The sequence below is a fragment of the Hetaerina americana genome, unplaced genomic scaffold, assembly GCF_022747635.1.
Source record: "Hetaerina americana unplaced genomic scaffold, ioHetAmer1.1.p SCAF_1, whole genome shotgun sequence".
NCBI classification, from domain to species: Eukaryota; Metazoa; Arthropoda; class Insecta; order Odonata; family Calopterygidae; genus Hetaerina; species Hetaerina americana.
In genome coordinates this window covers 37,921,234-37,934,899 of record NW_027286069.1, presented here as the reverse complement: position 1 = coordinate 37,934,899, position 13,666 = coordinate 37,921,234, and the positions used below count along the sequence as shown (strand labels likewise).

At 36.7% G+C, this 13,666-nt stretch overlaps 1 protein-coding gene across 1 annotated transcript in view; it reads left to right on the top strand.

The window, feature by feature from the left end:
• LOC139697415 (laminin subunit alpha-2-like) overlaps positions 1-7,284 on the top strand; it is a 119,446-nt gene extending 112,162 nt beyond the window's left edge. The window contains exons 37-40 of the mRNA XM_071596112.1: positions 1,215-1,386; positions 2,288-2,421; positions 3,935-4,169; positions 4,990-7,284. Of these exons, the coding sequence (XP_071452213.1) occupies positions 1,215-1,386; positions 2,288-2,421; positions 3,935-4,169; positions 4,990-5,135 (687 nt within the window). The 3' untranslated portion in view covers positions 5,136-7,284. The remainder of the gene's footprint in view (positions 1-1,214; positions 1,387-2,287; positions 2,422-3,934; positions 4,170-4,989) is intronic.
• The last annotated feature ends 6,382 nt before the right edge of the window (positions 7,285-13,666 follow it).

Below are 13,666 nucleotides of genomic sequence, written 5' to 3'. Positions count from 1 at the left end.
GTTGTAACACTTACACCGGTGATGTCCTTTCAGTATGAATTTGAGGTGGGAGATGAAAGAGGAAGAAGTCTAGTGGGGCATTTTCAGAATAATTTGGATGCTCACTTACATGGTCAAGAGGCTCTTGGCAGAGCCTCTTGCGAGTTTCCTTTTGTCTATCCGAGAGCACTCGCTGCACCAACTTTGAACACACCTATCTTATATCCATGCTTTTAGTTACAAGTCGATGCACATCACATTTAGGGATGCTAAGCTCATCAGAAACCATGGGAACACTTAATCTACGTTCCCTGTCCAATAAAGCCTCTCTGTCAATCCAGCAAGATTTTTGTTACTTTTTGAGGTCAAAGGGCATCGTTAACGTTCGGCATCTTTGACATCTTCTCTACCCTTCTGAAACAACTTGTGCCACCCAATAACATGCAATCTACTGGCATAATCACCATAAGCTGCCTTGAGCATGTCATGAGTCTCATTCCCAGTTTTGCCCAGTTTCACGCAAAATTTGATGGCATAGCACTGTTCCATTGACTGATTCATTAGAGAGCGTAACATGGTCATGTTATAAATGTTTCGCACATGAACAATCCACACTCTATGAAGGCTGGGAGCCAATTACCACCAGCCTCTAGCCTTTCCTGAGACTCCCTCAAACTCAGCCAGAGAAACCACTGCCTGTCTGTCTATCTGGGAAAAATGTCATACTACTTTTAGGGCAGACCTTGTATTCCACAAGGATTATTCAAATGCAAAGTAATCCAGGCAATTTATCTTGTTAATATTGTGCACAGTAATTCATTAAATATTTTCACAATAACTAGTACAGCAATAATCAGGTTTCATACATGCATGTATCGATATGATATAAGAGAACATAGGTACACAAGAGTCAGGTATGCATCATCCATTCAATCCTTCCACTAGTTTGTGAATGTGGCTGCTTCTAAAAACAATTCCAATTATTACAGGCACAGATGTCATGCATCTGGCTTAGCTTTTGTGAATTTCATGGATTTTGATGACCATAATAATATGGATGTACACCTTATATGTATTTTAGGTAAACTGTGAGTAAAACAATGATATAAGTATGTGTAATTTTAACCCTAGATTACTTACAAATTTTGATTTGCATATAGTTTAACTTCTAGAAATTAAATGAATTTAATTGAAATCAGTATTTTTATTATTTAACTTTATGATTAATGTTTCAGCGTACCCAAGTTTCTCGAGTTGAAAACTTCAAAGGCTGTGTTCGTGATCTTACTGTGGATAATATTCCTAGAGATTTGGTTGGTGAACGTGCAACACCCCATAGAGTGGGGCAATGTTTCCCTATCATTGAAACAGGGTCATATTTTCCTGGAGATGCCTATGCTGTATATAGTGAGTTTATCTATAAGCCTTAATAATAGACTTCATTCAATATATGCATAGAGAGAGCACTTCTTATTGAGCTTATTGTAAATTAATTGTTCTATGGTATATTAATCCCTTTTTATGTAATGGCATTTTTCACAATCACCAAAATACATAGGAGATGAATGAGAATAATGGTAGGTTTCTATGGAATGGATTAACATGATAATATTCTATTCATTTTGCCACCTTGTTACATATTAAACTACCATTTTTAAGGGTCCTGGTCTGGACTCACTTCTTTCATGACCTTTATCTTTAGTCTGTAAAATTTATCTTACATAACTTTACCATTTATACCATGGAAAAACACATCATTGTCTCTTTTATAATAAAAATCTCTCAGGCATGCATGCAGTTTAAGCCATTTGATATGGTTTAAACTAAGTTATCTAGTATATCATGTCAGATTTTGGCATGATATCATTAGGTACCAGGAAGGTAAAAAACATAAGTTTGATGACTACAGAGTTCGTGGTTTTAAGCTGTTTCAATCTTCGTGGCTTGAATGCTTAAATCCTCAGACATGCAATTATCAAGATTTTTAAAATTGCCGTCTTTCCAGAAAATCAATTATAATCACCTATGAAAACATCAAAAACGTTTTGAACCCCAAAAATGGACTACCCAATTCACAAAAATGCTATAAGAGCAGTTTCTGATAAGTAACTTCTTAGAATACTTGCATACTAGATTCTGATATATTTTAAAAACTAAAATTGCTCATACAATTCCTTTCCTCAAACTTTTGGCACATTAAGTTTTTTTACTTGTCTTTGCCTCTGACATTATAAACTAGCAGTTTTAAATGCCATTAAATAAAAGCTTTGGATGACTAAGTTTTTTGTTCGTGTTTTTCTATTTGCAGAAACTAATTTCCATGTTGGATCATTATTAGAACTTGAGCTTGAATTTAGAACATCTGAATTAACTGGAGTACTGCTTAGTGTTTCGGAGCCAATTGGATCCCCAGCACTTTCTTTGGAACTACACAATGGAAAGGTAAAGCCATTGAAAATTTTTCCCTAGTTTACATGAGGGAAAGTTTCTGTTATGCAGTCATCACAAGTGCCAACCCAGCCAAGGTCCAATACCTATGATGATTTCCCTAGTACCAATCTCTCATGGGATTTGGGATAGTGTGGTGGCTAACGTTTTGGTTTCCCCCCCAGAGGGCCCAGGTTTTAATCCTGGAGGTGGCAGATCTTTTTAAGTGATATCCCAATCCCTACTTGAGGTGCTTCGTGGAGAGCACCGTAAGTGAGTATGCTGTCCGTTGGGTGGGATGTTAAGCTGTGGACTCTTAGCGTCTTTTGTTAAAAGTTGGCTAATGCTGATTCTGCTTTTCTCTTCACCCTTCCTCCTTTCCCATCCATTCCTAACGGTGCAAGTGACCACAGCTATCCATCACCGTCCCCTTAAGCTGCTACTACTACTACCAGTCCCTTGCTTTTAAGCATGTCTTATTTTAGGTACCAATGATTACATATGTGTCTCATTTTTATTTGGCATTCATTAGGTTCCCTAAATATTGTATCTTTTTTTAAATGACGTGATTGGTGTCTTTAAAATTAAATATTATGCCAGTGGTAGATTACTAACATGTTTTCTTCTGTCTGATCCAAGAATTTTTTGTGAATTCCAACCTTCTAAATCATGGTGCATCTTATGGGCCAGGAAATATGGTAGTTCAATAAAAGTAAGGGGACTTGCAAGGTTGCAATGACCCATGGTAATGGTAATTCATGGTTAAATATGTCTGAAAGTTCAAGATTCTACTCAGAAACCCCATTTTCCCATTGCCAGGGAATATTATCAACACAGACATCCACGGTGTCAAAAGAGATTTTTACTTAAAGCCATGCTATTTTTCCAACCAATGAGTCACATGCTCTTTTAAACAATTTCAGTTATTGCTGAGGTTTTTTCATCTTGTTGACAATTCCAAAATGCTCACTTCTGGTGCTCCATATAGAGCACCTATATGCTAAATTTCAGCCAATAGTTTATCATGTTAATTGTATAATTGATGCTTTCCAGCATAACTTTATGGAATCAATTCATATTGGAAATGTAAAATAGTAACTTAGTGATTCCACTGAAAATTTAATATAAGATCCGGGTTTTGACGTTCAACATCTGGCGATGACGTTCCATATTAAATTTTCAGTGGAATCACAAAGTTACTATTTTTCATTTCCAATGTTAATTGTCCTAGGAGGTTGCTATGTACTTTCCAAATGAAACATCATCACTCTCAAGAACTACAGGAGATTTTACAACAGTAACTTGAATGGAGTAATCTGCAACTGTGCATTAAAATGCAACACCTTCTAGCAAATTATTTATTTAGCCTCCACTTAGGGCTTGGTTGCTTGTGGTTGTCATTGTTGTTATTTCATGTACACATTCCAATGTAAACGTCAGAAACGTGACTGTTTTTGGATGAGGATTTAATGAAATTGATAATAATAACAGCTTAGACTATGTGTGCTGATCATAAAATTGCCTTCAGGTCCTGATGTCTGGCGACATGGGTGATGGACATCCATTCCGAGTGGAACAAGGATTACCTGCATCTTCTCCTATGCAACTTTGTGATGGTCAGTGGCACAAAGTGAAGGCACGCTATGTAAATAATGAGCTCACATTAAGAGTAGACCATCAAGATGTTCAATATGGGTTATCTGGAAATGGAAATCTAACAGAAACAAATACCGACAGCCCACTTTATATTGGAGGATTGCCTGGTAAGTTTTATTCCATATTATATGGTAGCATGCTTATTGAGGTTTTTCTAGTGATGGAGGTCAGTTGAATCATATTTCAAGTATCAATTAGATTTCATGTCATGTGCACTCCTATGGATTGTTTTTCTGCAATTATAAATGTTTGTGCAATTTTTTCATTAATCATTCACTAATGACCTATTCACTAGAGTGTTGTATTTGGAGTAGTGATTAATACTTAGTCAACGGTAATTAAAAGGATATTCTACAAAGTCAGTGTATTCAGTTGCTACCAAAAATGTGATGACAGTTTAACTCTGTAATAAATACATAAGGCATATGGTGAGAATCTCATTAGAGCAAATTATTTTTCAACTCCGGTTGGTATCCTGGGCAAAAGAATATGAATCACATTCATGTGTATGAAAGATTATTCCTATTTTGCCACCATCAAAATTGAAGATTTTCATACAGAATGGATTATTATGATTTGCCACAACTCTGTTATTATTATTTATTCTCTGTAGGCAATCAGGATACAAATCAACAATAGATCAATTGCACATGATATTTGCCGCATCAAAATGTTGCATTATATGGGTTTGCATTACCTTTTCAAAAATTTTTGAAAAAGTATTTGGCATGGCTATAGGCCTATAGTTTCAAAATTCGTAAGAACTGCCACTGTTTTTGTAATCTGGTATGATTCACTAATGAGATATAAGAAGGGTGCCTTAAAAATATCAAAATAAATAACAAGATCAGGTGGAGAGCTTGAGAGATATTTTGTTTCTGTTGGACTCCATTAGACATAATTACTATCATCTAATTTCATCTGCAGACAATGCTTCATCTGGAACTCTACTTAGTCGGGACAACTTTAAGGGCTGTATCCGAAACATGATGATTGGAGGAGAAAAAAGAGACTGGACTGATATGGCTTCCCTTACCAATGTTCTCCTTAGCTCATGCCCCGTCCACAACTAGTCTACACTGAGAAGTATTTTTTGTTATATGCCAATGTGTAACTGCTATTCACACTGTGTGTGAAAGTAATAAAACTTTTGTTTTAGTATGTAATAACTTTCTTTACCTCCTGGATTAGAAGTTGATGCAAATTAATTCTGCATTATGCATTGTGAAAAATCCAGGATTTTTTCTTTGATCAACTAAAATAATTAACCAATCAATTATTTGATTAACTGCTATAAATTCTTTTTTGGCAAATGCTGCTTCATATTCTGCTAACTTATCATGTGTATTTTGAGATGAATCCATGAATAATGGGTTCTTAGAAAGGTGATTACTGTTCTGTATGGCATACATGGATAAATATTCCTGTTGTGTATAATGTATATTCTCACACATCAGTTTGCTAAGCTGATTGATGTTATTCCTTTGTATTGTTTTGAAGTGTTTGTTTTTAATGGTTAAAAAAATCATATTTATTTCTTTGTCTGTAAGAATTTTTGTCTTGGCCTTGTTTTATATTTGAAATTATCATGACTAGTTCAACAATTGAAGCAAGAGGTAAACTTGCGTGAATGTCTTTATGCACAATGTGCATTTGATTCTTTATTGCATGAAATTTGTTTTCATGAACTCCAGTGATCACTTTCATTCAAACTCCTTTCTATTTCTATTATAATTTTTTTATACCTTTCTAATTAGTACCTACCTTCCTATCAAATATATTTCTAAGTACTTCACTGTATATATACCTATATTAAGGAGGTTCAACTTTCTTCAGATTGAAAACTCGATTGTTAATTGTCAATGCATGAAAAATCAATAGTTGTCATAACTCTTGAAATTTCAGAATGGTGATGCATTAGTAGGTACATATTTTTGTTTTACAATTTGGTTAATATTTTGAATACATTCACCTGAAAGGAGATTGAACACCAACTGAAAGTGGGCTTTGTATAAATGGAGGATAATTTTGTATATTTAACGATAGGAGGTGAGTGAACCAGATGTGAAGAAGGCTGATGAACAAATTAGGAGCATTTAAGTTATTTTTACATTCCCTGAGTGGTTCTGAAAAGATGCCTCTTTAGAAATCGTTTCCATTCCAAAAATAATTTATGCCAAGGAAAAGGGAAGATTTAGAATGCCCATTTAAGGTGAATGAATTCTATCTGAATATTCCCAAAAAGAAAAAGTGCATGAAGATAATTCCATTTTATAGGAACTGACACAATGAACAACAAACCTTTTGGGGATACTATTGCCCCCACTAATAACCTGAAATTTTAACCTTTTTGGAGCTCAAAAAATGGAAACTTTTCTTTAGAGATGTAAAAGATTGTTTTATTTTTAAGACAATTTTTTTATGCCTTAAAACTTTCATTTGATATTGGGTCAACCAATTTGGGAGCTGAAAATCCAAGCTGTTCTCATTCCAATAATTCACAGCAAAGTTAAATTTTGTGCATTAACTTGCCTCTCTACTTTTTAAATAGCTGCAATGCACATTAACTGATAGATGTTCCAAAGTTCTGCAGTCTTCTACAAATGTTTAGTTATATATCATTGTAAAGTGATTTGTTTATTTATTTTATCATTAAAACAGCAAGCTAAGAAAACTCACAAAACAAAAATGAACAATTTTTGAAGGATACCATTTTTTAAAATTAATATGAAAAAGGTGTCTGTTTTTTGAACACTCCATTATCCCTCAATTTCTAGAATTTTTGATTGGCATTAGAAGCACTTTAATTTACTGGGAATACTTTAAGGTATAACATTATTTAATATTTTTTTATTTAAAATAAAGTAATAACAAGCAAATACTTTTCTTATGTTCATTGCATTCCTATCGTACAGAAGGACTTACCCTGATGTGTACTGTTAATTTCACAATAATATGTATGCACTTCTCAGAGTATGCTATAGGTTGATATGTTCCATGAATGGCGATTCCTGTCTATTGAACATCAAAATAGTGCAATGGGATGAAGGATTTAAGTTGAGGATATTTATAATGGAATAATTACCATATTTCTTTGGTTTTTCTGGTCAGAATTTATAAAAAGCTATTGAATTCAGGAGAAAAGGGTTAAATTATTTTTTTGTTAACACTTGATACAAAGAAAATTGAATTGTCGCATTAAAAAATTAGCAGCTACATGTATATCAACGCCTATTCATTGTAGAATCCCAGAAATTCATCATCACTGAACCAAATGCCTTTCAGCTGCCTTGTTGCTGTGTTCTGAAGCATATGATCCATATCCCAGATGTAAGAGAGGGGCCATGCAAGTCAGGGAGGACGGTGGTCGTTTTGAGATTACGGATGTGGAAGTGCACCCACCCTCCCCGAAACACTCAAGGTACACCCCTGACCATCTGTTGCAACTCATCAAGTTAGGCTTTGCGATGGATGTTGCGGTGCTGTTGGGGGTGGTGGGTCAATTCAGTGAGGCTGATGCTAAAACAGCCGGAATCAAGACACCGCTGAACGCTATTCACTCTGTGACTGCCCAAGGCGGGACCACAGTGTCCACAAACCTCAGGAGCTACAGTTCTCGTACAAGGTGAGCCAGGGAAAGCCGTTCAGGTGCATATGTAGTGACCACAATCCTCGGTACATGGCAGTGCACAAGCACTTCGAAAGACCCTTCCCAAAGTACAATGACACTATCTTCCCACCACTACCACCCTGTGTGCCATCTCTCCCCCCTCTGATATGATTGTCGTGGGTGATAAATTCCTGCCAACCTATATTGCCCCTGGGGATGTGACCGAGGTATTATGTTGGGCAAAGAACACGTGACCTGGCCTGGGCAGGATTCCGTAACCCAAATACTGGAAGGTTGTTCTAGACGGCAAGGTGCTGGTGGATTTATTCAACCGGTGTGTGGAGATGCAGCGGGTGCCACAAGTGTGGAAGTGCAGCCAGGACATCTTGCTGTGCAAGGGGATCAAGAAGGAAGGGCTGCATAATTAGAGGCCAATTGCCCTCAGCTTTACCATCCACAAAACATTCACTGGTATCCTGGCGGATTGCATCATGGCCAGGGCCCTCTGTGGCCGAAGGCTGTGCTTTCCATTCTAGGGGGTTTCGTTCTGTCGATGGAGAGCTGCATGGAGCACAACTTTGTGCTTCACCTTCCACCAAATAAGTGGATCAGAGGTCCTCTCCAAGTACTCCTCTTGGAGGTACTTTTCCACTTAAACTACTGCAGCAGATGTTGGATGTCTCTTCTTTTGGCTGGCAATGGTGGAGTCCAACTCCTCCGACATTGAAGAAGTTTGTGGGGACCTCTGTTCTTCAGGTTCTGGTGGCTCAGTAATAGGCACTTGTCTGGCTTTATGCATAAGGCATGGTAAGCCGTCTTGAAATTCCTATCTCAGGAGAAAGCATATCTTTTAAATTTTGGTTCTAGTCAACATGCTTCTCTAAATATGGAATTTATCTCCACATCTATAAGTCTCTTCTGGAGTATCTCCGGCATTTTCTCAGCCATAGACTTTATTTCAGGCAATTCCTCATTCAAAAATTTTGAAGAGTGCTTAATCAAAAATCTTACAAAAAAAAGAATTTTGGAATCATGGGTGTACTTCTCCCCACTGATATCTAATGTGTCAGCATAAAATTTTTCTAAAACTTCTATTAGCTTTTCGAAAACAGCCCATTCCTTTTCATCTAGTATCTTAAGACTATGACAATGTACTGCTAATGTAGAAAGGATTCAGCCAAGTGAATAGTTCAAACATTATATAGGTGGCATTCCACCATGTTGGAATGCCCTGTTTTACTCATAGTTGTGGGAGATTCATCTATGTTGTTTGCTGCTGATTTGGGACTTCCTTTGAAATGTTCAGCAATACTTTAAATTTTTGTTTGCAGGGACTGTACTTCTGATATACCAGCCTGCACCACCAAATTCAGAAAGTGAGCAAAACAAGGCTTACATTGCCACCCACCTATCCTTATTGCTTCTGTAGTATTGGCAGCATTGTCACTCTTAACAGCAACAACTTTGTTCAACAGAGCCCACTCTATTAAAACTCGCTTTCTATCTGCAGATAAGTTTTCTGAAGGATGTCTGTCTCTGCAGGAGATAAAATCAATTAAGAATGTGTGAAAAATACATTCTTCATCAATAAAATGTGCTATTAATGCCAAATAACTCACATTAGAGGGAGAAGTCCAGCCAGCAGTAGTAATGCATTATCCTTCTGCATCACTCAAAATATTACCAATGGAATTCTTGTCTCTTTCAAAAATTTGTGGTTACAAATTTTCTGGAAGAAACTTTCTACTGGATAAAATATAATTTGGATTGAGCATCTGCATAATTTTTTATGACTGTTTGCTTTAAACTACACCAAATGGTTGGTAGCCTATCACAATGAAACAAAACAATTTGTTAATCAATCTCTCTCTTCTTAGCGGTCCCCATTGGTTTGGATGTAAACTGACCTAATGATAAGTTGTGAATATTAATGGCCAGTCCAACTTGGAAGCTGGTATTCTGCCCTTATAACTTATGTAACCCCCGCCCTTAAAACGCAGATTGATATTAGGGCACATTCTGTATAAAAAAGTATATAATGGGCCAGAGAACGGGGTAATAGTTACTAATTGTCTTACTGAAAACAGAGTGTGTTTTTTCTAGATAGTTCTATGTACTTTGTGACTTATCATATTTAATGTGCCTCATAAAATGTACAGTTGACCACTTGATTATTCTATCCTGATTGCCTGGTGAGAATTAGTTATTATTATTACAAACTTCTGAAAGAATACACTCACAATATATGAACCAGGTGAACTCTAGTTTTTCTAGGATATCCTCATATTGCACTTATGCAACCACCACCACAATTATCAATCCAAGGGTTGGTTTGATAGTTAAGGGTAGAGCTCACCTAGTACTATTCATTTATTGTCTATTTACTGGCAGGAGATTGATACTATATGGTCCCTCTTTCCACCAAACCTCTAAACATGATATTGAACACAATAGCAAGTGCTAAGCCCAATGATATGTGAAATTCACACATCTGAGTAGGGGTTCAGTTCCTTTTCCTGTGACACCTCTGGTTTCCCAGGAAGTTCTGATATCCTAAAATCATGAAGCTTAGGTGAAGCTGAGGATATCCTGAGTGGTCACCCAAAATCAGGCTGGGGCCCTCTGGTCAGTATTCCAGTACTCTATCGATGGGATGACTGTATCCTCATCAAAACAAAATGCATCAAAGTATAACAATTTTTGCAAAGTTTAGCAAGTGTTACCTTTAAGCTGGCCAGTAATTAGAAGGCAGTACTCAGTTGCAAGGGATTAGAAAATCCTCTAATCAACTATATAATTTCCCATTAATCTCAGCAGTTTATCTTCAAGGCAAAAAGGTTTCATGAATTATTAATGAGTGAAAATTTATACAGAACAGACTGAATTGTATCATTCTGGACAGCAAGGGCATTAAATAACTTAAGGGAAGGTGTAGTTCAGCTTTTTATTTAACTTAGTAGTTGTAGTACCTATGAAATCCATGTACATCTGCAGTCAATTTTTGCCAGTGGACACATACTCATCTGGTGTAGTTGCTTTAGCCAGTTGGGAGATAAGTATCATAAGTAGTAGTAGATCATAAGTGTATAGAATGCTTCTTCTATTTCTGCTCCTAGTTTCATTATCTTGTACTAGTATAAGCTGGGGGGAGGGTGGAGGGTAGTTCACCCTGTACAGAATTTTAGGACTGCTGCAGTAGTGGGGGAACTTCAAATGGGGTAAAAATTAAAATATTGGGAGGGGGAGGCCAAAAACTGGTTAATCCTCTCTATTTTTCCTAAAAATGAGGCTCATGTATATGTGTGCTTATGGCACCATCCCGGAAGTTGAGGACGGAGCCCTTGGTTTTGGACAAAGACCTACAAAACATGAATAGGTTCAAGATTTGATGGGCATTATCATGCTCAAAACTGAACTAAGGTTTTGTAGCTCATTGATGTTCTGTTTTATGCTGATGAAGGTGTTAAGCAGTATTGCAACTGTTACATTGGTCACGATAATAGCTTTATTCTTCCTGGACAATTCAATTCCTGATGCATATTGAGTCTATCTGTACTTTGTAGATATTTGTACTTTGTGGTTGTGTATTCAACATCATACCAACATTTTATGTCCCTATTGTAGCCTTTGCTGTTATCTTCATCTGCTGTCCAGGATTCAGTGTCCATTTTTCTAACCCTAGTGGGATGGCCATTTAAAGTCGTCATGTTAAAAGCACTGGATGAAGGAAACAGGAAACCACCTGAATTATTTCTGAACTCAAGCAATTATGTTGGAGCCAAAATTTAAAATTTAAGGGAACTTTTCAAGTCACAGTATCCTGTCTTCGTCGTCTTATGGGTTGTTGGGCACAAACTAACACTAGTGAAATCCATAAAATAATCTCCGAATTACCAAATCGCAGTCTCTGGGACTGGACGGTATTATCAACTCATTATTGAAAAAAACGCAGAATTTCAAAAACTTTTACTTGTCTTCGCCGTTTTAATAAGTGGTTTGCTAATCGCATTTTTTTTCAGGGAAGCCTGGAATACCGCACAGGTTCCCTCCACTATCGGCTGCCACGAAATCTCCTTATTGTGAAGTTTTTCAAGGCCATTGAGAAAATGCCTCATAATTGAAAATCGCCTATCCCTACGTAATGTTATCCTCTGTGAGAAAATTGCCTTCTCTCTTCTAATGCTGCCACTCACAAACATTGTCGTTTCGTAGAAAAAAATGTACATCATTTCTATAGGAAATTTGTCACCAAGTGGTTTTCCCAGATTATAACATACGGTTCGATCTCGATAGGTTTATTCTCGTTGGTCACGTTGTACACAAGTTTGGAAACTTCCGATGAGTTTTGCCACCACTACGTCTCCGGGGCAGAAATAATATGTGACTTGTTTATAAATGAATTTTGTCTGTGTGAAGACAAAAATAGAATTTAAATGATGAATGTTATCTATTATAAGAAAAAAAAGTTTGTATATAATTTTTATTGGGTCTTTAATTTTTCCAAATTATTGTTATCCTTTTCTTTCCTGCGTCCCTTTCATACTTTTCCGTACGCTATTTTCATTGCCGTGTGAACAGCATCTCATCCCTACACACGTAGGACCCTACGCAAGGACGCTGATTATAGTGTCAATAAAGTAAGTGACTTTAGACAGAGACGCCAAGTGAAGCACACATTTCACTGTAGTAGCACCTACCAAAATGCGTGCCTGGGCGACGACTTGGAAAATATATGTAAATCATTGCAAAAATGGTATGCACTACGCGAGAATACGTACTCGAACACCAGTCCTCTATTTAAAATCGAACGAGAAATGCATTCCGAAAACTCGTGTTCACGTTTTCCTGGTGCTCATGGCGTTACATTATTCTGTACCATACGTCATACTGCCGGTGGTTCTTATTTTGATGCGCTCCTAAGGATTACATAAAATTCCGGCGAGGGAAAACCTTTGCCTATCACATAAGCAATTCTACGGTAGCCTCTAAAAGAAAGATGGAGAGCAGTATAAGAAGGGTAAATATATGAATATTTGGCCATTATTGTTTCGTTTTCTTTGCGGTCTGTTCCTTTTTATTTTCCATGAGTTTTGTGCCTGTGTTGCGTGTTTAATAAAATATTTAAAAAAATGGAGACATTATTTTCGTTAGTAATATGCAGCAAAAATTATCGCAGTGTTGCTATAGTGTACGACTGTTACAGCGTTTAACCAGTATATTTTTAGCTTATAGTATTCAGTTATCACGAAAAACATTTATTAAGTGTGGTGGGCCACGTAAGCTGGCGTAGTGCCTTTGGTACAGGCTGGAAAACTGAGTTATTATCATGGGGTGACTGACCACAGAAATCAACGCGAAGGTTGGTTTGATGGGTGAGGATAGAGCTCATTTAACATATACTCAGCATAACTCAGCGTTTGTGCAATTCGTGAATCACATTAGGAGGATATGTGGCTTCCGGGGAAGATATGGTAACCGAAAGACCGCACAAATTGATTGAACCTCAGTGAGCCGAGAGGGTGTCCGTCATCAGGAATCGAACCCATATCCTTCGTTCAGTAGCCCAGGGCTCTACCCAATATTTTGGAATGGAAAATATAATCCTTTTATTTTATCATAATAAGTTGTCTCTAGGTGACCTTGAGAAGCCTGTTGTAGCCTGGTATTCTAAATTGCTAGAGGAACAGTATTTAACGTTTAAATATTTTCTTTGGTATCATTATTACTCTCATAGAGAAAATCCCTTGAGTGTCTTTCTACAAAACATTGGCGTTGCCAGTTTAGGGATTGTTATTATGGATGTTTTATATTATAGTTCATTATGTATTTTTCAGAATTTATAAAGGCTAATTTACCTGGTAAAAACATTTTAAGAGATAAAGGATCGTCAGGTCCACATATAAATTTTAACCTATAGTGCGGTGTGAAGTAATGACAATAATGTACCTTTTATTTTCAGCCTAACTCAAATATACGAGTACTCGCACTTATTCG